The sequence below is a fragment of the Mesoplodon bidens genome (assembly GCF_964165515.1).
Source record: "Mesoplodon bidens genome assembly, chromosome: 7".
Classification (NCBI taxonomy): Eukaryota; Metazoa; Chordata; class Mammalia; order Artiodactyla; family Ziphiidae; genus Mesoplodon; species Mesoplodon bidens.
In genome coordinates, this window is record NC_138164.1 from 103,441,968 (window position 1) to 103,465,487 (window position 23,520).

A 23,520-nucleotide genomic window follows, 5' to 3' on the forward strand; every position below is an offset into this window, starting at 1 on the left:
CTCTCCAAAAGCAAATGCGCATCATGGAGATAATTTTCAAGGCATTATCATTTTGGCAGAAGACCTAAAATCTCTCTGAATTTTCTCAACTTACAAGCAATGTTCTAGCACCAAGAAACAATTTAGTTTTTAGGAATATAACAACCATCTATACTTTTTGACTTCAGAGAATTACTAGTGAGGGTAAACTGGGATTTCTTCTAACATTTTAGAAACATGGAAACCAGAGGGCATCAAATTAGCCAAAACCTAGTACTGGGGGATAGAAAACATTGCCTTTCTTCTGTTTCCATATAAAATAATATTTTAAAGGATGAGGAGTGAATGGCTATAATTACTTCTATGTGTATATTTCTAACTATCCATACTAATCTAGTAGTTTCACCATTTATTTTCCTTCCTTGGTAACTTCACAGATGACTTGTTCTTTCTGATTCAAAGATGAGACAGTTTTAAGTGTCTTGTGCTATCTGCAATTCTTTTAAGGGTTAAAGCAGTGATAATCCCCCGTAATATACATTGCAGATCTAATATATCTAACCAATTGGAGTCTGCCCATCTTTTGGATTCCATGACTCCAAACTCAACAAGAGAGAAATCAAAGGAAATCTATTTACTATTTAGTGAACTCAAATATACACCTGTAATACTCATTTAATAATGTCCACGTTAATCTCTTGATCTCTCAGTCAGCGGAAACATTTACTATCATATTCTACAGGGAAGACTCAATAAGGATTTTAAGGATGCCCTCTACAATCTACTAGAAAGAGATATAGAGAAAGAATATTTGGTAGCTAAGATTTCCTCAGGAATTTTTTTTCTTGGGGGCAAGGACATATGAGATGTTTCTAAATTTTTTTATTAGAAAATTAGGATTTCACTGTAATTTGAGCAGAAGCTCAAGATATAACCAAAGATATGCGATGAGAGAGAGAGCGTGTGCGTGCACGCAAGACTAACGTGACAAAGAACATTTCATTGCCTGAATTTTTATGTAAAATTCTGATATGCTGAAAGTTGTGACTGCCATTATGTATGTTAGCTAGGAACAGCAGAAGAAGAAACAGCTGGGAGCTTGCACAGCCTGCAGAAAGCAAACCACAAAGACTCACTGCTAAATACTGGGGTCCAAGAGTATTTAGACCAGCAAGGTTTCCCCACACAGATGCTGCGCTGATCTGCTGCATCTGCTGCTGGAGCTGCTGGGCCATTCTCTTCTGCTCTTTGTCCTTCTGTGTATCAGCAAATTTTACCACCATGGGGGAAGAGCAGCCCTATGAAAACACCAAAATCAAAGGGTCAAAATCCTCATTCTGGGTGAAGGGAAAAATCCTCCTTTCTAGTGACGCGTCGGCTGCATTCTAATTCCATTCACTGTCAAATGATTCTCTTCGTGATAGGCACAAGTGGCAAGATATAATTCAGTTTAGTTCCAATATGCTAATTTTAAAGAAAGCACCAGTTTTTAAATTAAAGACGTCTGGCCTTCTTAACTTTTAGGGCAATCAAATGCTATACATGCTACTGGGCTTCAACTGTCAACTGTCCTACCGCTCTCGGTCCAAGGAACTTCCCCCTTTCATTCATCTGCCCCTACCTCCATGGTCTGTGCTTGGTGCATTGCCTTGATAGCTGTCTGTGCCATGGCTCTTGTTGTGAAGGTCACAAACGCACAACCTGGTAAGAGAAGAATCAATAACTCGTCCATTCATTTGTTTATTTATTTATTTATTTATCTGACTGACACTTACTGAGCACCTACTGTGTGCCCAAGTACCATGCTAGCAATACAAACATGGTTCCTGCCTTCAGGGGTTCATGATCCAGTGGAGAATACAGATATGTTATGACAGAGTGATAAGTGCTTTAATGAGAAACCAGGGATGCACACAGGGGAAAAAGTGCTTGAGGGATAAAGGAGGAATCATATTCTCTAGCTTCTCTTGTGAAAGAAGTGTTTCCGTTTTGGCATGGAGAAGCTCTCCAAGGACTGAAGCAGAGACTTTTAATACATGACACTTAAGTGCAGAATGTAGACTCCTTGAGGGAACTGGGATCAACTGATAGGAGTTGTGACAGGACCTAAATATACAACACCAAACCCAACCCTCTCCATCATGACAGTGCCATGTTGGCTAGAGATCACTGGTTTCCACTGATCCAATTAAAAAGAGACTCCAAATTTAGGATGAGTACTTTTAAAGGCTAAAAATGTACCCACCTCGGCTCAGGCCATCAGGTCCCCTCAATATCCGGCATTCTTCAATCTGTCCGAATGAAGAGAACATGACTCGGATGTCATTTTCAGTGCACTTCTTGGAAATCATACCAATAAACAGCTTCCTGTCTTCCACTGCTAAGACAGTAAAGAACAAAAGGCTTGAACATTACTACTACAAGAGGTAGTGCAGCACAGAGCTCTGTGCCTTTATACCAGATTTCACGGATTTTAAGATACACATTTTTTCCCCATAATTTAGCACCTACACTTACAATCAATGGTATCTTAAAATTATAATTGGAACCATTTAGATGAAATATAGTAGCTTCATGATCTTGTGAAAGTTACTTAACCATTTTGTACCTGTTTCCTCATGTGATTACTAGAGATAACTGAGTTTACCTCAAAGGTAGCTGTAGGTATTAAATGCCAAGTACACAGCATCTTGCCTAGCACTTAGCAAAGTTTGCTCTCATTAGCAATACTATTGTACCAAAGGACGAGGTTTCATACTTAATTGATATGACAAGAGAAACAGAACACACATCTCAGTGAATGTAACTGTCCACTTTCATTTTCTGGTTATTCTCTTGAGGACTAAGTTTTCCTTCCTAATTTGTTCAGTTCCCCATTTCACTCCAGTTCAAAAGAAATTATGTTGATCAAAGGCATTCCAGTTCACTCTAAAATGTTCTTGTAATATTTCCCTGTCAACTCTATCTGACTTATTTGCCATACTTATTTTAAAGAAAAGGACAGACAATTTAGATGACAGATTATTTACAGCACTGATTTACTACCTTGCACCATACACAAAAATTAACTCAAAATGCATTAATTCTGAGTAAGTAATGGATTAACTGAATATAAGACCTGAAACCATAAGGCTTGGTAAGCTCCTTCGCATGGGTCTTGGCGATGATTTTTTTGGATTTGACACCAAAAGCAAAGGCAACAAAAGCAAAAAATAAACAAGTGGGGCTATATCAAACTAAAAAGCTTCTGCACAGCAAAAAACAAACAAAAATTGTCAACAACAAAAAAAGGCAACCTACTGAATAGGAGAAAGTATTTGCAAATCATGTGTCTGATAAGGAGTTAATATCTAAAATGTATAAAGAACTTGCAGAACTCAACAGTGAAAGAAAAACAACTTGATTAAAAAATGGGCAGTGGATCTAAAAAGACATTTTTCCAAAGAAGACATACAGATGACCAACAGGGACATAAAAGATGCTCAATATCACTAATCAATGCACTAATCATTTGCATTGTAGGGAAATGCAAATCAAAACCACGAGATATCATCTCACCTGTTAGGATGGTTATTATCAAAAAGACAAGAAAGAACAAGTGTTGGTGAGGATGTGGAGAAGAGGGAAGCCTTGGGCACTTGTTGGTGGGACTATATGGTGCAGCCACTGTGCAAAACAGTATAGAAGTTCTTCAAAACATTAAAATTACTACCATATGACCCAGCAAGTCCACTCCTGGATATTTATCTGATGAACACAAAAACACTTACTTGAAAAGACCTATGCACCCCCATGTTTACTGCAGCATTATTTACAACAGCAAAGATACAGAAGCAACCTAAGTATCCATCAACAGATGAATGGATAAAGAAAATATGGTATTTTACACACACATGAATATTATTCAGCCATAAAAAAAGAATGAAATCTGGCCATATGTGACAACATGGATGGACCTTGAAGGCATTATGCTAAGTGAATTAAGTCAGAGACAGAGAAAGATAAATACTGTATTGCTCTCACTTAAATACGGACTCTTTTAAACAAACAAACAAACAAACAAACAGACAAACAACTGAACTCCGAGACAGAGAGAAAAGACCGGTGCTTGTCAGAGGCAAGGGGAAGAAGGTAGGCAAAAAGGGTAAAGGGGGTCAAAAGGCACAAACTTCCAGTTTCAAAGTAAGTTAAGTCATGGGGACATAAGGTACAGTATGGTGACTACAGTTAATACAGTATTGCATGTTGTTTTTTAAAAAAATGAACTTATTGGGCTTCCCTGGTGGCTCAGTGGTTGAGAATCTGCCTGCCAATGCAGGGGACACAGGTTCGAGCCCTGGTCTGGGAAGATCCCACATGCCGCAGAGCAACTGGGCCCATGAGCCACAACTACTGAGCCTGCGTGTCTGGAGCCTGTGCTCCACAACAAGAGAGGCCGCGACAGTGAGAGGCCTGCGCACCGCGATGAAGAGTGGCCCCCGCTTGCCACAACTAGAGAAAGCCCTCGCACAGAAACGAAGACCCAACACAGCCAAAAATAAATAAATAAATTAAAAAAAAAAAAATTAAAAAAAAAAAAATGAACTTATTTATTCATTTATCTTTGGCTGTGTTGGGCCTTCGTTGCTGCACGCGGGTTTTCTCTAGTTGCGGCGAACGGGGGCTACTCTTCATTGCGGTGCGCGGGCTTCTCATTGCGGTGGCTTCTCTTGTTGAGGAGCACAGGCTCCAGGTGCATGGGCTTTAGTAGTTGTGGCTCGAGGGCTCTAGAGCACAGGCTCAGTAGTTGTGGCACACGGGCTTAACTGCCCTGTGTCATGTGGGATCTTCCCAGACCAGGGCTCGAACCCGTGTCTCCTGCATTAGCAGGCGGATTCTTAACCACTGTGCCACCAGGGAAGCCCCGTACTGCATGTTTAAAAGTTGCTAAGAAAGTAGATCTTAAAAGTTCTCATCACAAGAAAAAAAAATTTTTGTAACTATTTATGGTGACAGATGTTAACTAGACTTACTATAGTGTCACTTTGCAATATATACAAACATTGAACCATTATTTTGTACAACTGAAACTACTATGTCAATTATATCTCAAAAGATTAATTAGAGCACAATAAAATCCAAATGCCATGAGAACAGCAAATACACAAGAAGAAACCTTATAAGGGGAGGGCTTTATATACTTGCTTACCATTGTTCTTCTCACTGTCGGCAGGCTTCATCTGTATAGGATGATGCATCTAAAAAGGAAAACACATGAATATTACTATTGAACACACCAAAGGAATTCAGAAACATAAATGAAGACTCTAAAGGAAATACCAAAACTGACCTTAAGAGTTGTCTCTGAACTCTCGCCTGCCTCATTATCTCCCCTCCACAAAATATCAAAATAGAATGTGAGTCAACAAGTCAAAATTCTCTTGGTTGAAAGAGAATTACTTTCAGCCTATCTTCTTTGAAACATTCCCTTTATGTCCTCCTTTACATCAATTCCTGTGGCAGTCACCCTTTTCCCCAAATGGTTTTCAGTGTGTGCCTGAAATGTATAAGTATGTTCCATATGTCAAAACCACCACAGTTCCACTTACTAGTAGGAGCTTTCTTACCCCTGGGAGGACCTTCATGTTGTGAAGAGCATTCTGAGCTTCTAATGCAGCTTTTCGGGTGTAAAATGTAACAAAACAGCACCCTGCAATAAACAACACTTCAGGAAATCAAACCAGTCCTTTGAAAGCAGATAATTCCTAGAGAACTCCCTCCTCCAGGTATATATTGAAAATTAAAAGAGAGGGCTGGGTTTATTAAAACTTGGGGGGTGGGGGTGGAGGGAGGGAGATAGAGAAAACCTAGCAATGGGGGGGAAAAGATTTTCTATCATTTTCTTCATTACTATAGTCTCCTGGTTTTATTAAAATTCTTCTTTAACTGCTCTTATAACTTCTTTGGGAAAGATGACTTTCCTTACAAAGGTCACAGCACCATGCCATTCAACCTGCCCTACCTGCAGCACCAGGTAGTGTGCTGGGCAAGAAGACTGAGCTACAAACCAGACAGACAGAGGTCTTGCACTCTTGCAGCCTGTAGTCTACAAATCTTTCTTTCTCAGAACAAGCCTTACACTGTAGCCAATTTCTACCATATGCCTCAAATATAATTATCATTTATTAAATTATAAAATGACTTAAGAGCAAGGACCTCAATATCTTTTTTTGGACTCCTGGTTTTCATCAAATATAATCACATGTCTAACAGCACATGGCACTTGACTGAGAAGATCTGGAGATTCTGTGCTCTGTATCTTTACTGGGGATCGGAGGGGGCAAGTATGTCTTGTCCATAGTCCATAGTCCCATAAGATATGGTACAGATTTCTTTCAAAATCACCCTGCAATTAAGATTTTAAATTACTGCATATTATACTGACAGTCATTTTCAGAGACTATAATACTTTATATTTTTGGTTAACAATGCCACAAAGAGAAAATAATTCTTCAGCTTCTAGGTCCTCTGCTATTAAGCTGGTTTCAAACATAAAATCATGCTTGCGAACATCTGCACTGTAGAACAGCTTTCACAGAAAATTACTCTGAAATGGGTCATTTGGGAAAACAAGTGTATGTCTATGTGGTATGAGGCAAAGCTAACACCATATCTACTATCAGGCCTATAAAACTTCCACTCTGCTGGGTATTTCTGGAAGCAGCTTGCCTTTCTTCTCCTGTTTATTTATTTTTTTTTTTTTGCGGTACGCGGGCCTCTCACTGTCGTGGCCTCTCCCGTTGCGGAGCACAGGCTCCGGACGCGCAGGCTCAGCGGCCATGGCTCACGGGCCTAGCTGCTCCGCGGCATGTGGGATCTTCCCGGACCGGGGCACGAACCCGTGTCCCCTGCATCGGCAGGCGGACTCTCAACCACTGTGCCACCAGGGAAGTCTTCCTGTTCATTTTGTAGGCTATAACAGGTCACCTACAAACAAGTTGCTCCTAGTTGCTAAGGCATCCCAGAAGGCCTCTGTAACACTAACAGAAACCCACGGGTACCTGGACAGTCTTTCTCTCTCCACTTACTCTAGCCAAAATACTAAAGAAAACCTATATGGTCGGTTTACTTCAACTTTATTTTTGTCATTCCACTCCCAAGAACAAATGAGAGACTCACATGAGTCTGTCTCTTGAATTTACAGATCTCAAAAAGGACTGCCCAAGATCCAATTTACAAATTATCCTCATGATGTCACCATAATTTTTTACTTTTAAGCCATTAAACGTGTTTGGACTCGGAGATATAGCTACAACAAAATGACAGGGGTTTCTTCCCCCCCCATATGACCACAAGAGTATCTGGCAATGAGAGAGAACATGCACATGATTGAAAATACATATAAAAGTCAAAGCCCTTTACCTTTGCTCTGAGGAGGGTTTTGGCTCCTATCCCTTAGGACGTTGATTTCATAGACAGCACCATACTGTTCAAACAGTTCCCTCAAGTCCTTCTCTGACCAGGTCCTTGGAACCTGGCCCACAAACATCTTGATAGCATCAAGATCCGGTTGGTCTGGGTGGTCCAGGGTGCCGTTCATTTTCTTTGAGCTGCGTAAAATAAAATAAAACTTCTATTATGTATTCATGTTGCTTCCTAGAGAATCTTCTTTTCCTTAAAGGTCTCAACTACTTCCTGATAAAGTAGGGGGAAAAATTCTACTTCCTTTCACTACTTCCATTCAATTTACCAGAGTTCCCTGGTCCTCCCTCACTACGCCACCCCTTCCACTAGATTCCCAAACTAAAGTCACCATTCTGACTAGGACACCCTGGGCTTTAACTAAGGAACTGCGTGTCAGTCATTCCTTGTCTAGCTAGAGAAGTCTCAGAAGAACTTAAGAAGTAAAGTTCCTAAAGCAGATTTTCATCATTTTTAAGCATAGCTAATAAAACTTTTTAAAATGTCCATAAAATCACAAAGAACTACTGCTTATGGATAAGATTCAGGATTCTCAATCTACACGATGATGGGTGAAAAGTTTTCTTTCAGTAGATGTTAGAGCAGAAGCACATGATTTCCAAGGCCTAAGCTAAGAACTGACTAGAATGTTAGCCTTTGGATGTTGCTGTCTCATGCATAATCCTGATGCTCTTGAGTGAGCCCCCAAATCAAAACAAAGCTTTGCCTCTTAAACTTTCACAAATGACTGTTATATAAACAAAAACAATGATGTCATCATTCTAGGGTTTTTTGTGTCTAGGTTATCCAATTTACTGCTATTTCTCCAAGATTTTACCAGTTAATTCCCTTACCAACTGTAACCATTATAATGTCCACAAATTCCTCCAATCCCATCACATCAAACCTGTTAACACTCCTACTTAAATACCTTCATTCCTACCCCTGCCACTGCCAAGAACCATGGGGAACTCCTGCACTGTAAATGTTTCCACTCAGAATGAATCAAAGTCCTTTGCCTACCACCTTTCAGGATCTTATTCTTAGCATGTATCCAAACCAATAACAACTTAAATTCCAAATAGTTAGCATGTTTAACTTTTGTTAGTGTTTGCTAAATCCAGACATCATATCATCATGTTCCAATGTGCCATGTTCTAATATTCAATCCCAAATAAAATTCCACTTTTCTTTAAAGGAAAAACAATAGTTTTTTCACCACTGCTATCCTTTGAATAGTATTTGAAGATCCTTGAGAATGCTGAATCCAGTAGTTCAACCTGTTAAATTCCTAAATCTCTTGTAACTGAATACAGGGCTATTCTCATGTCACCTGTGCTGAATCTAGCACTAACTAAACATCAAAAGCTTTAAGACAAATGTCATACAGATCAACCCTTGCTGCTAAGTCTGTGAAGGTTCCTCATACTCTTTCAGGTTAACTAGTCAATTTCATCAGGACTCAAATAGTACTAAATTTCCAACTTCACTGTAGTATTTAACACATTTTAGCATAATCTGGCTCTGTCTACCTCTCCCAACAAGACTGAGAGCTCCTTGAAGGCAGAAACTGTTTTATTTCCTATTCATTCTTATAGCCACACCTGGTATGGTGCCTGATTCAAAGTAATTACTCAGATGTGGGGTGGGAAGAACTTCTTGTTCTCAACAATTCCCCCATTTAAGCAACTAACCTTGATAAAAATGAATGCTGTGCACAAAGAGGGCTCACAAATTAAAGAGCAGATATCATCTCCTATGATTGTTTGACTGTCACAAGATGAACCTACTCTTTTTTTCCTTTTTAAGTATTTTGGAATACACTGTTTTATTGGTTTTCCTTTATTAATTTAAAACCATGTATGGTAAGTTGTTGCACAAATACAATATAGCTGCTTCTAGAAGCTTAATCCCAACATTCTAACAGAAATCATTCTACCATGAATTTTTTTAAAAAAGTCCTATGACTAGTGAAAAAATGGGAGTTACTCCCTACAACCCATTCCCAACAACTTTAATTACCAGTTTTAATATTTTATTAAAATGTTGCTAAGTTTAATCACATTTCTATTCTAGGGAGGGTTAACACAGAATCCAAATAAATGGTGCTTAGAATGTTTTGACTATAAAGGAAACAGTTATTTCTGAAAAGAGGCAGGAGTTTATTAGTTTGTATTACATTGGAGGCAACCGTGCTCAATTTGTCCCTTCCTTCTGTATTTGTGTGCTGTTTCTAAACTAAATATATCACTGTTTAGTGCAAAAGCATAAACACAGTCAATATATGTGAATTGTGATTTACCCAAAAGTTCAGCGGAGACTCAGCATTCCAGACAAGTGCCTTTCCTTTCTCTCTTTACTCTCCAAATCCCTCTCCATTTCTTCACGTCCACCTACTCCATGAATCACCCTTTCCCGCCGTGTATACCAATTCAAGAGCCAGAAGAATCCCCCAAGGACCAGGGTCAATCTTCAAACTTAACCATTAGAAACTTTTACAGCAATCACACTGCATAATTTTACGTATGTTCAATCGAATATTAAAAAGATACGCAAAATGCAAGCTTACACCTCATTATTTTTTCTATGAAATTATCGTATTGTATTTAACAAGTTGGGTGGCAGGAGGGACAGGACATGGTCCTTCACCAGTTTAAGAAGCACTTCTACAGCACAGCAAATGATCAGGCCAGGCTCAAGGCGCAGTGGACATCATGCAACTGGAGTTATACACTGACTTATTTCTTCCTCCAATTAATACTGAGCTCTTATTTATACAGGCCAAGCACTGTGTTAGATGTGGTATATATCAGTGAATAAGGAAAACATGGGGTATTTCTTTGGAGCACATGAAGACACAGTTAGTGCCAATATCAGCTAGAGATAAAAAAGAGAAAAGCAACCACATGTGTACCTATGTATATGTAATAAGCAGTCACAAACTTTCTCATAAACTGTTATTGTGTCTGAAGAGATGAGCAACAATGCTCTTCCATTCTGAACCTTCCACACATACTTCCAGTATGCATGCTGTCCTTAAAAGTAACCACTGCATAAAAGAGTCACCTGGGGACAAGACTCCCAGTGTGATATGCCAAGGATCCCACAACATCCGGGTATGGCATTCAGCCTACGTATCACTGGACACATTCTCAAATTTGTGCCTTACCTCCCCATTGATGGAGAGCTCCTCAGTCAGTGATCATAAATTATATACATTTATTATGTTCACTCAAGAACCAATGAATTCAGCAGCCCCTGGAGAAGTATCTATACTGTCCCTGTCATTCCTAAGGGACAAGTCTGTGGAAATTCTTATCTTCTGTGGAAGTACTGCCAGTACTTCAGTGAAGTATTAAACTGGGAGTAGGATGGAAGAGAGGAAAAGCATGGCCTGCAGCAGTGAGGGAAGAAGGGAGATGAGAAGGCAGCAAGTATTTTAGGGGAGAGGCATGACACCAACCCACTTCTTTTTATGTTTCTGACCCAGCAACTGGCGAATCATTAAGAATGAGAAACTATGAGGGATCAGGACCAGAGGCTGCCTTGTCTACCTGATTCTCGATGGAACAGGCCATAGGAAAATGAAACAACCAATTTGGAAGAGACGGGGGAGAGAAAACAAAGCTTTATTTTCAAAGCACACTTCCATTCAAAACTCTTAAACCCTCTCTTCTCTTTCTCCTTTCAAAACTTCCCAGCACCAGGCCCAGCTCAGAGGGCAGAGTTAATGTTCTATCCCACTTCGTTCCCATTCCTTGGCCCCAGCTGACTAGACCAGGAGGTGGATCTTAACCCAACAAGCTGATTCACTGGCTGGCTGGAAACCTAAGACTGTGGCCTATGCTTAAAACAGAAAGATAGGCCTGGCTAATCAAGATCCTCTATAGCTGCAGTGAGCAAGACAATAGCCACTAGCCACAGGTGACTATTCAAATTTAATTTTAAAAATCCAGTTTCTCGATTGCACTAGCCACATATGACCAGTGTCTACTGCATAGGACAGCAGAGACACAAGTTGTTTTTTTTTTTTCTTTTTTTTCTAGCCGCATGGCTTGTGGGGATCTTAGTTTCCCGACCAGGGACTGAACCCGGGCCCTCGGCAGTGAAAGCCCAGAGTCCTAACCACTGGACCAGCAGGGAATTCCCAGAAGAACATTTTTAACATCACAGAAAGTTCTATTGCACAGGACTGCTCTACAGAATCTAGAATGGGTTAACAGAAACAGGCAGTCAGCGGTGAAGTTGGAAGAGGAAAAGCTGCAACTCGGGACAGCACGAGTTAAGCTGACAAAGATGAAAGGGCAGTGGCAAGAGATAATAGGAGTCATGCTACAATATGGATGAAGCTTGAAAACATTATGCTAAGTGAAAGAAGCCAATCACAAAAGGCTACATATTGTGTGATTCTATTTATGTGAAATGAATAGGCAAATCTATAGACACAGAAAGTAGGTTAGTGGTTGCCTAGGAATGGGGATTAGGGGTAGGGAGAAAGGGAGGGAATGATTACTCATGGGTACAGGGTTTCTTTTGTGGGATGAAAACGCTCTGGGGGGGTGTCAAGACAGCCTGGAAGGGCAATGGCAAAGCCAAGCCATGCTGCAACCAAAATTATCTGGTAGATGAAGAATAGAAGCAGCAGCACATGCAGACAGAGCAGAACGTGTGCCCTGGGTCAAAAAGATGGAGTTTCCGGGTCTTTCAGCTGTAGAGTTCCTGATTATATTATAGTCCAGTCCACCTGTGTCCTTACAAGAAAACCCCTTCATATATGCTAGCTTGAGTGGTATCTGTTCCTTGCAGTCAGACGGGTTGGCAAATACTACCTTCACATCTGGTTAAAAATCATTTCCAAAACCTTTAATAACTCAGTTTTTTCATTTCATTTCAACTCTCCCCTTCTCATTACTTGCTGACCTCCATTTGCTCGTTATACGAACAGAAAAATTTCAAATACTTACCAACCCCTCCACCTCCCCAGCAGGCATAAATACTTGTTGCATCCCAATCTCCAGCCACCACCCACCCCTACCAGGTCCTCTGGCTCACAATGTGCTGTGGAAAAACTGGCACAGAAGAACATCAGAATGAAAAGGACCCAGAAACACTGGCCTAAGTTACTTACCAGATGTTCTCTAGGGGAACAAGACTAGATGCATCTATGCTAGAAGGAAGGAAGGAATTTTAATTTGAATAAAGGGAGATCTTCCTGTTAGTTGAGGTGTTAGGTACTAGAAAAAGCTATCAATAAAGATTTTTAAGTCACCATTCAACAACAGAACAGTAACAATCTGCTTGTGAAGGTTTTCAGCCTTCTTCCCTGAGGAAGAAAGAGAACGTCTGAAGACCATGTCTCAGTAATCATCTCTAATTATTAAGAAAGAAAACCTCCTCACAGGGTTTATCATTCATTCAACTGTACTTCCTAAGCTCCTGCTGTGTATCAGATACTACACACTATAGGGGCTATAAAAGTGGACTGAGCAATACCGGCCCTGTAGACAATGGCACTGAACAAGTGGAAGGACACAACTACAATATGCTACAAATGCTTTAACAGATTTATAAAAGTTCTGTGAAAAAAGTGGCTAATATGGTTTAATTTATTTGGGGCACGGTGTGTGTGTGCACAGGGATTTAAGCTGAATGGAGTAAGCAGCTGGAAAAAGTGCTATGTAGCATGGAGGTATGAAAGTCTAAGGGGTGATGAGGAAATGGTAAGGACTCAGAAGGGAGAGAAGAGTGAGATAACATTAGAAAGGTAGGAAAAGGACTTGAGAAAGTTGGCGGGGGGGGGGGGTATAAAAACATTTTTTTAAAATTAGAGAAAATTGATGAGAATAAAGAGGTTGGAGAGACCCAGGAAATGGCTTTCCATGTTATACTGATAGGCCTGAACTTTATTCCAAGATTTTTAAACAAGGGGTGATTAGATTTGTCTTTTAAAAGACATCTGGCAATAATCGAGAGGATGAATAAAGTGGGGAAATATGCAGATCAGGAGGCTCTTGCACAAACCAGATCCTAAGATTAGGAACCATTCCCGCAATGTTGAGAAATTTGGGCGGCAGGACTCACTACAACTTGGAGATAATCGATAAAGGAGACGAGGAAAAGAAATTACTGACCACTCTTGGATTCTACTACAGACAGTGTGGGGAATTGTTTTTACATGGGGAGACCTCCAGATGGAGGTATCCAATGGGCAGTATTTAGAACAAAGTCATAGAACTCGAGGGACATCTGGGGGATAGATAAAGATCTGAGAATCAGAGAAGCACATCAGTGCCCCCTTAAGCAATGGGAAAGCTAAGAGGAAAAGGTCTGAGATACAATCCCTACAGAACACCTATGACCTAGTGTGCAAGCAAAGTAAAAGGAACCAGTGGAAACTGAAGAGTATTATTTATTACAAATAATAAGTATCTGTAGTATCTATTATTATAAATAAGAAAGGGAACTAGGGATCAGGTCCCCATAGCCCTTCCACAGCTCCTCCAGCAATTTTTCTCTGTTGTAAAGAAATTTTGGAATAGATACATTGCTAGATCATATTCCCAGGCAATATCACTTCAGAGAGAAAACTAATAATTATCAAGCTTACTGCTAAAGTAGTATGAGTGAAAAGAAGGGCTGAGAGTCCAAGAAAGAGGTGGCAAGCACACACCACTCTGTAGAACTTTCTTCTTCCCAACTCTGTGCGGTTTGGGTGTGTGGTGCCCATAGGAGTGGGCCAGAGGACTTGCAATAATGAGAAGTGTTGATGGTTAACTGCTTAGTGACACCTGAGGCAGCCAGGTCTAGGGGGCAAAAATAAAGAGGCTATCATTAAACTTGCATTTTAGGCCCAAGGTTGATACCAACTGTCCTCAGTCAAGTCAGGTATAGCTTCTCTCAACTGGGTTTCTCATCTGTAAAATAGGGGCAATAGTTTATGCCCAATTAACCTCACAAAGCTTTTGTGAAGCTGGATGACTAAAACAAATGCAAAAGCTCTTGGGAAAAAATAATACAACAGTGTACTCCCTGATTACTTGTATTCAGAATGAGCATTATATTCAGTCCATTAGTTCTCTAACTTAAGTGTACACAAAAACCACATGGGACATTGTTAAAATAGATTCTTGGGCCCATTCTAGCATGCGAATATCTGGGCATGGATCCAGAACCTGCATTTTTATACTCCAGGTGACTTTCACACAGTGGTCCATGATCCAGATTTCATGGGATACTGAATTAGGTCGATCTTGTAAAAGATGAGAAACAGGCTGAGGAAAAATGCTGTATCTAAGGACTGAACACTAGGCAGTTGCAATGCATAGAAAGAAAGTGTTACAATGAAAGATAATTTGAGCCACAAAGTCCTATTTCTAGGGACCATATATCTGGTACATGGGAATACTTTTATTATGTATTAAGTCTTTATGATGGGATTCATTGTGATTTCACCTGTAATCTACTGCTAAAGTTTTACTTTAGCAATAAAGAGAACTCTCATAAAAAGACACATCTAAATTACCATTATTTTGGAGACTATAGAGAAGGCATAGGATCCATACCAAATCAGCAAGCCACCTAACCTTGAGTCCCCCCCCCCCAAACTATTCCACAAAGAACTGTTGAGAATCTGCTATTACAACACCTGTTACACCTAATCCCAGGGCAGACTGATTTGCACATGGAGGCCTAATCTCAAAGACTTGCACTACTGTTATCTAGGGAGTAGTCTACCATCTAATATTCTTGGCTTTGAATAACCTAAGGCTCTTTTACTTAGGTTCCAAGGTACTATGAAGCCTGGTTAAAGAAACTGAAATCAAGAGTTAGAAGTGTGTTCTTTTCTACAAAGCCCAGAATTCAGGCCCCCTATAGGTATAACTCAGAGCCAGGTTGGCGTTTTAGCTGCATACAATGGCAGTGTCACTTCTTGAACAGTAGTACTGCAAACTGATTAGGTTTCTCATTTCCACATTCAAAATTTATTAAGGCAAATTCCCAATCAAGATTAATCCAGTTTGCCCCCCTTTGGGGGGGCACATCTGATGTCCCCAGAATCATGTATTGTGTTGCATTTTCAGTTAGACTGGGGGGTGTGGAAGTCAAGGTTCAGGACTAGTTTACATGTCAATACAGCGTTCTGTATATACTACTAAATACACCCTAGCTGCCAGTCCTCTGTGATAGGAGTCTAAGAATTTGATCATTAAAAATAAACAAACATACAAATAAATAGCTTCCCAAAAGATTATCTGAAGTTGTATACCCAACCCAAAGTAATAAAACTATGGTTTAAAAAAATACCCTGTAATCTATCAGATGGGAAAACTACAGCTTAAAGGGACTGGAGCCAGCACACTTGAGCTGATGTTGCTGGTCATATATCAAATGCATCCTTATGTACAAAACTTTTATAGCTAGAGGAAATCAGCAGTAATGAGAGAGAATCAGACTACAACAGAAAATAACAATAGTGTGGACTTTGGCTTCCTCACCCAATTTTTTCTTCCCTCTTTTAAGGAAAGGGACCAGTTTTATCAAATAACAAAGAAAACAGCCCAGTTCCTCTACTTATGATAAAAATGAGACAACAAAAATACTTACACGGGACTGGAATTCAAAGAGCAATGATCCACCATCATTTCTGGAAGGAAATCCAACTTAAACGCAGCCATCACCTCACTCTCCCCTTCAGAAGCCAATGTTATTAACTTGCTGCACTTGTCTGATCCACAAATACACACAGCTTTAGCTTCCTGGGCCCCACAAAAAACACAAAGTGGAAACAGGAGCTCAGGGAAACCAGCAATAAGTGCCACAGAAACAGGCAGGACTGGGGAAGGGGAAGGGAGTATTGGATTAAAAGGGGGATGTGACCATGTGAAGGGAGGCTCAGCCCAGCACACAATGAAAGTGCTGATGCGCCAGGCTTGTTTTGTGTGATTTTCCCTGGCGAAGCAGTACTAAGTGCACTGTCAGATAAATAGTGTCAGATCCATGAAGATAGCAGTGGCTAACAGAGCAGAAGAAACACAAGCTTGTTTCACATCTTCCAAACTCCTCCCTGAGAATCAGTTTTTGAGGACCCCCAAAGCCTGAAACTACCTGAAGCAAAAGAAAAGGGGGGAAAAAACAAGTTCACTTCATGTGGTCTGAAAATGTTTTTAGAAAGAACTGGGTCGTTAGCCTTAGTTTGAGCTTATTTTCGACGTGCCAAAGACAGCAACGAACGCACTATTTGGGTGCCAAACTAACCTCAGAAGAGTCATTTAATGGTTCAGACCATCCATCAGAAGCAGGCCAGAGGCAAGCTGGCTGAAGAACTGGCCACCAGAAACACACTGCTCTTATACTACTACCTGCACTGGACCAGCCTTGCTTTCTTGATGGTCTTGAGAGCAAAGTATGCTACCTAATGCTTCCTCATCACAGTGAAAACTTTAAAAATTGCTGTTTCACTGACATTCATTTAGGTAGCACAGGGCAAAACTTCTTTACTAATTCTGAATCTTAATTTGCCAGAAAATTTAAAAAGTGAAAAAATGGAATAGTATATTCTGCCTCTTGATAAAGTACTAAGGAACACTGTTCTTTCAGTAGTTTGACCTTTCTAGAGAAACAAAAAACAAAAGAAAACTAAACAAAAGTCACCACAGTGATAATAATGAAAAAGAACTGGGGCCTACCAGGGACAAATACTCAAACACTTAAAGGAAGGAAACAGGAATGTAGACTAGTCTCTTCAGTGGCTGCCCTCTTTTAAACTGTTCCTAAAACCAAGATTAATGAATGTGCACATAAAAAATCTATTATGGGTGAGCAGCAGAGATGGATATATTTAGCAGTCAAGGCAGATGTGGTACTGCCATTCTCAATTTAGCTCCACATCCCTCCAAACAACAAATGGTGGCATTTCAATATTTAGGCAGTGACTCTAAAACTGTATCTCTGAAGGCTCCCAAATTTCACAAGCCTTCTTTCCATTTTTATCATTAGGGTTGCCTTACCTCAAAGACTTCACTCAAGCTCAGTTCACAATACAGGGAACTTTGAAAAAAAGAAGTTATGTTCAGCCTGTAAAGAGGTAAACAGATGAACTCCTAAACATACAGAATGACTTTAACAAAAAATAATGAAAGGCAGTAATGTCATGGCACAGGCCTAAATGTTCTAGTCTGTGTAACAATGGCTGACACCTGTCTGCATCTGACTGAGGAAGGTAGAAACTGTGTCTTCTGTCCAATATCCAGACATAACCACGCAAAATTTAGAACTAAAATAGCAGATAACTGCTTTTCTGTTTTTTTCAGAGACCCTGCCCATGTGATCTACTACTTTAGAGACAGAAGAGACAGGAGCTCTCTTCCACCCTATTAAAAGAGGAAGCAAAAACAGGCTGCAAGTGAGAGGAGACTGTGCAACTGGCACACAGTACACACAGTTCACCAAGCCCTGACTGCCAGACAAAAAGAAGATGTTAACCCAAGCTGGGGCTGGCTGAGTTACTGGTTAGGCTAGTCCTTGTTTCTAAGTACACTGGAGTCGATCACAAGCCTCTTCCTAGAGAAAACTACCTAGACTAAGGAGCAACTTTGTGAGGCCAGTTAACAACCAAATTAGATTTTTTAGTTCAAGGATTCCTTTAAAAAGGAATCAAGTTTTCAGGAAGGCCACTGGTTGTTATGCTTTTATTATTCACTAAAAATACATGACTACTAATTACATCTCTATTGTAATCAGAATCACATCTATAACAAGAGCACTGCTCAGTGTAGGAAAGATGTGCGCTCCTTACAGTAATCTTTACCAAGCCAAAGGTTGTAATGTTTTAAAATTCATTTTACGATTTATATGGCTGCACTGTTTTTAAACTTTTTTTTTTTTTTTTAGGAAACACACTCTCCTTATGACTTTTGAGTGGTTTGTTCCCCTTTTTAAAATTTATTTATTTATTTATTTATTTATGGCTCTGTTGGGTCTTCGTTTCTGTGCGAGGGCTTTCTCTAATTGCGGCAAGTGGGGGCCACTCTTCATCGCGGTGCGCAGGCCTCTCACTATTGCGGCCTCTCTTGTTGCGGAGCACAGGCTCCAGATGCGCAGGCTCAGTAATTGTGGCTCACGGGCCTAGTTGCTCCGCGGCATGTGGGATCTTCCCAGACCAGGGCTCGAACCCATGTCCCCTGCATTGGCAAGCAGATTCTCAACCACTGCGCCACCAGGGAAGCCCTGCACTGTTTTTAAAACCTACAAGATGGAAATGTTATTACATGAGGGAGGGTGATTCTCTTTAGGCAGGTCACAAGAATTATCTCAGTATGATTAAATTCAACATGCTTGTGTGGAAAGAAAGAACAGAAATTAATCACAAGTCACTCAATTTTAGAAAAGGGTTACAAAGTTAAGTGATGATAAAAAAAACAATTATGGAAATACAAAAAATGCAGCTGTTAGGCAGAAATTAAAAAGTTATTCACAGAAAACTGTCCGTAAGTAGTTGTTTTTTAAAATTTCTTGCTCAGAAACACATTCCAGGCTTATAACCCAGGGTCCACTGCAAAAGAAGGCCTTAACTTTTCCTCAGTCTCTTTTTACCACGTCTGTGAATTTACAGTCATGGTTTTCTCTTCTGTCCCTGGTTGGCTGTCTCAGTTTTCTTTGCCTTGAATATTCTACTTTTTTCTAAGGGAAACAATTTAAAGTCTAATTGTATGAGGGTAGGAGCAATCAGCCTGCTGCAACATTAATAACCCAAATCATTAAAAATGATCAGAGGATAAGGGAAACCCTCAAAAGAATAGCACACCCTGCATTTAGAATATCAGAAGGGGTGGGGTGAATTGGGAGATTGCGTATACATATATACATACATATACATAGTGTATACATATATACGCTAATATGTATTAAATAGATAACTAATAAGAACCTGCTGTATAAAAAATAAATAAGGGGCTTCCCTGGTGGCGCAGTGGTTGAGAGTCCGCCTGCCGATGCAGGGGACACGGGTTCGTGCCCCGGTCCAGGAGGATCCCACATGCCGCGGAGCAGCTGGGCCTGTGAGCCATGGCCGCTGAGAGCCTGTGCGTCCGGAGCCTGTGCTCCGCAATGGGAGAGGCCACAACAGTGAGAGGCCCACATACCGCAAAAAAATAAAAAATAATAAAAATAAAAATAAAATTCAAAAATTCCAAAAAAAAAAGAATATCAGAAGGGAATAACTGGATTAGAAGAGAGAAATGCTAGAAATCACAGCATTTGTTTTGTTAAAAGAGTGAAAGAGCAAAGTAAAGCATAGGTGAGCAAAAAAGCCCAGGTGGTAGGTGCAAACGACAGGCTGTCTATCTTGATTGATGTAACCAGGGAATTCAGTGACAGGTGAAGGGATTTTATACTTCCATCTCAATAATCTAAATGTGTTTTAAAGGGCAAAAATCTGAAGTCTGGTTATATGAGCATAAAGGAAATTAGAGCCTACTACTAAATTAGAAAAGAGAGCCTATGTCATTAAAAATCCCCATCATTAGTCTATTTAAGGAAAAGTACAAAAACCTAGGGAAAAGTCATAAGGTTATCTAAGGCAGTTAAGTAGACTGGCTTCCCTCCCCCAACCCCCCCCCCCCGCCCCGAGCTTCTGGCAGTTAAATGGTACATAAGGGATGTAGAAAAGAAGCAACCAATTGATACCCCTTGAAAATAACCAACCAGAATAACTTAAAATTTAGCCTAAAACCTTTATGGACTTGAATTTCATTTCCAAAATTTAGTACTTCTAATGTAATTAGTGGGTCTCCTAAAACTCCCAAGCTAGTACCTTGCATATGCAAAAATATACTGACCTAAATTGCTAATTATCTCTGTGACATCTCACTTTGTGGGAGACTTTTTGCAAAAATGTGACAGTTAAATATAATTTAAAACAAAACAAAAAACCTTTGTTGAGTTTCCATGAGAATCTATCTAGACAATGAAAATGAAAAAATTCCTGAAAGCGGGGAGAGGGTTTTAAAGAAAAGAAGGAATAGAATTATTATTATTATTATTTTAAAGTTCCATTTCTATTTGAAATCCCCCCATGTTTAAAACCTGGCAATAAATTAAAAACTTTGAAAAACACTGGTGCCCACCAAGGATCTCTGCGAGTTGGATTTTGTTCCTGGGCCTCCCGCCTGCATTTTTTGCTTTTTGGTCTTGTGTGCCCTGCTGGCTAGGCTCAACCACTTCTGGTAATTAAGGCCTGCTGATAGGATGTGGGCAGAAAGCCCCCTTCCTCCTTCCCTAGGGCTTATGTTATTTCCAGATTGTGAGCAAATGCATCCAAATTCTGTGACAGGAGTTTCATTCTAGGTTATTAAGATACCTCCAAGAATTGTAAAGCGTATCTTCTCTGGATAAAGTTTCCAGTTTAAAAAAAAAACAAAAAAACTTCCATTCCAAATCTAAAACCACTGTAAGACAAAAAGCACTAAGTTTAGTAATCGTGTGCAAGTTGGTTTGCCTGTAAAATTATCATATATGGTATATGAGAAGATAGAACAAGGTTGAAGGGAAGAAAATTTACCTTTTTTGAAATCTAAGTTTTCCATTTCCTCTCCCTATCCTTAATCACTACTATCTTCTCCCCAGTCAGTGTCAAAGCACTAGCAGAAAGACATTCTTCCATGCTTAGTGCTCTCAGCAAAAGTGTTAATTAAGCTCAGAGCCTTCCTTGGAGCTTCTGGGACTAACTAACCCTGACCAAATAAACTGTCCTGTCAAATTGTGACCACCATTCAAATCAGGTCATATTTTCAGGTCCCAAACTAGTTCTGGAACTTAAGTGTAATTGTTAGTTGATAACAATATACTGTAAGCTTAAGCTTTATTTAGGCTCCAGTGCTGATTTAAAAATCAGTATGTTGAACAACTTCTGGTTCCAGGAGGGTAATATTATCTGTGTGAAATCCACTACGTTCTGTCCTCATCCTTGTTCTTGTTTACTTGGGATCTTCCAGCTATGAAGTGCAAAGGGGAAAGAAAGCTAGCTGGGCAGCTGCTGTGTGTAGATGTACATACATACACATACATACCCTCCCCTCCCCTCTCCCCTCTCCTTCTCCACCCTCTGTCCAGCCCCAGCTGTTAGAACTAGGCAGCAGCTAGTTCAAATGGGAGATAAGCCTGCCTTGGGAAACAGCTAAGGAGAAAGAGTTCGAAAAGAGCAAAAAAAAAAAAAAAAAAAAAAAAATCTAGCTTCCTAGGAACAGGAAATTTATCCCATAATGTAGGAAAAAAGCCATCACCTTTCTGAAGGCAATTCTTTCACTTCTGCAAAACAGGCCTCATGCAAGAAGGTTAAAAAGAAAACCACAGAGCACACCCATCCAGCAGTTAGCCCATACCTGTAGCTTTCCACCTCCCTCTCTGGACTATTGTCTTCACTCTAAAAAACCAAGGAAAGAAAAATAAGTGGCCCATGCCTATACTTCTCATAATTCCAGATATGTAACTTCTTTCCAAGGAAAAGCCCCTTTGTCACCAAGACTGAAGATAAAAAACAAACTCTCCCTCTCCCATTTTTAAAGTATACAATACCTTAACGATAAATTATATTTCACATCTCAAAGTTAATTTAAGAACACCATCAACTTAAAAATGGAGAACTAAAGTACTAAAAGGCTTAAGAAGAGGCTTACCACAAAATGTCACAACAAACAGCAAAACATTGACTAGGATTTATGAAGTTGAACTGTAGCACAGCTAGGTCACCAAAACAATCATTTTTTAGCATCTGCTTTTGGGTGGGAAACTACAATAAAGCTAAAGGTATAATCCTTTTAGCAATTAACGATCATATTGTTAATGTGAAGAGGCCATGATATTTCCCCAAACCAACCTTCCTGAATAGGCTGGTGCCAGGTATAAAGCTCTTCAAAGCCAACCCCAAGTTCCTGCCTTGTAAATGCATATTGGTGGCCCCAGGACGGTGGTGAACCACTGAAACCAACAAAAAATCGGAAGACGGGGAAGTTAATTGAAGGTAAAAGCAAACAGAGGAACCATAAAACCAGTCTGTTTCATTTTTAAATATTATTGAACAATCTTGCAAGATTGATTCTATAAAAGCTGCCCAAATTCCTACAAACTTCCATCTACAACTCCTGCCAACTGTACTTTCTGCCTGGCCCTGTCTACAGAGAACTGCTGAAAGTCACCAAGTCTACTCTGGAAAGTTTAAGAATTCTCAAAGACAAAGCTAGAACCAGAACTCACTGTGAGACACTGCACTCTACCTACCCTCCGTGAACACAAAGACATTTCTTGACTGACATAAAATGGGTGCTTGAGTACTTAATCTGACTTTTCATATGGACCTAATTGGTCTTCAATTTTGCTAATGAAGTAATGACGCTCCCAACCATTTTAATGCAAAGTCTACACTAACAAAAAAAACTTCTACAAGCACTTTCTTGGACCTGCCTCCATCATCAACTTATTAAGTGGAAAGGAACTTACATTTTCTAAATTCACAACACCTCATTCAATCCTGTATCATTATAACCATTTAAGGTGGGGATTACTCTACGAATTTAGATGCTAAAATAATCTACATGAGGGATTCTAACTCCAGAGCCCATGGTCTATCTCTCCTGAGAAATGTGACCATCTAGGCAGTATAAACTTTTACTGAGACAGTGTGTCTTGAGAGGGCTCTGAAGTAGTTGTTACCTTGGAGGGTAGAGAACAAGTTAAATGTCTACTTGTTAGTTTTATTCTGGAAGATATAAAGGGTAAATAAAAGAACAAGGAGTCATGTCTCCCAATATGTTGCATGGAACAGTTGAGAAACACTGCTAGTGTGTGACCCTGTGAGACCAGACTCATACTGCATGCTAGCTGGGGAATCTCCAGGATACAAAGAGCAAAAGAGAGGCTTGGGGTTGTTAAGAAGGGCCATTATATTAAGTATGAAGGACACACATCGAAGTCCCAGAGAACACAGCAGCCCTATATATAGGGGGCTAAGGAACAACCTTAGTTGCATAGCCAAGAGAAAAAGGAAAGTGAATTATTTATTTAAAAAACAAACACATAAGTAGGATATTAATCACCCTACTAAGTCAC

At 39.9% G+C, this 23,520-nt stretch overlaps 1 protein-coding gene across 22 annotated transcripts in view; it reads right to left on the reverse strand.

Moving 5' to 3' along the window:
* CELF1 (CUGBP Elav-like family member 1) overlaps nt 1-23,520 on the reverse strand; it is a 74,529-nt gene that overhangs the window by 14,565 nt on the left and 36,444 nt on the right. For 5 of the 22 annotated variants that reach the window (XM_081239156.1, XM_081239138.1, XM_081239154.1 and 2 more), the window contains exons 2-9: nt 21,798-21,838; nt 16,024-16,175; nt 7,381-7,568; nt 5,568-5,668; nt 5,168-5,216; nt 2,225-2,359; nt 1,601-1,680; nt 1,116-1,277 (exon numbers count right to left, since the gene is read on the reverse strand). In XM_081239156.1, the coding sequence (XP_081095282.1) occupies nt 1,116-1,277; nt 1,601-1,680; nt 2,225-2,359; nt 5,168-5,216; nt 5,568-5,668; nt 7,381-7,568; nt 16,024-16,094 (786 nt within the window). In that variant the 5' untranslated portion in view covers nt 16,095-16,175; nt 21,798-21,838. Of the gene's footprint in view, nt 1-1,115; nt 1,278-1,600; nt 1,681-2,224; nt 2,360-5,167; nt 5,217-5,567; nt 5,669-7,380; nt 7,569-12,547; nt 12,572-16,023; nt 16,176-17,426; nt 17,494-21,797; nt 21,839-23,520 lie in introns of those variants that run through there. The other 17 variants (XM_081239142.1, XM_081239143.1, XM_081239159.1 and 14 more) reach the window with 9 other exon arrangements.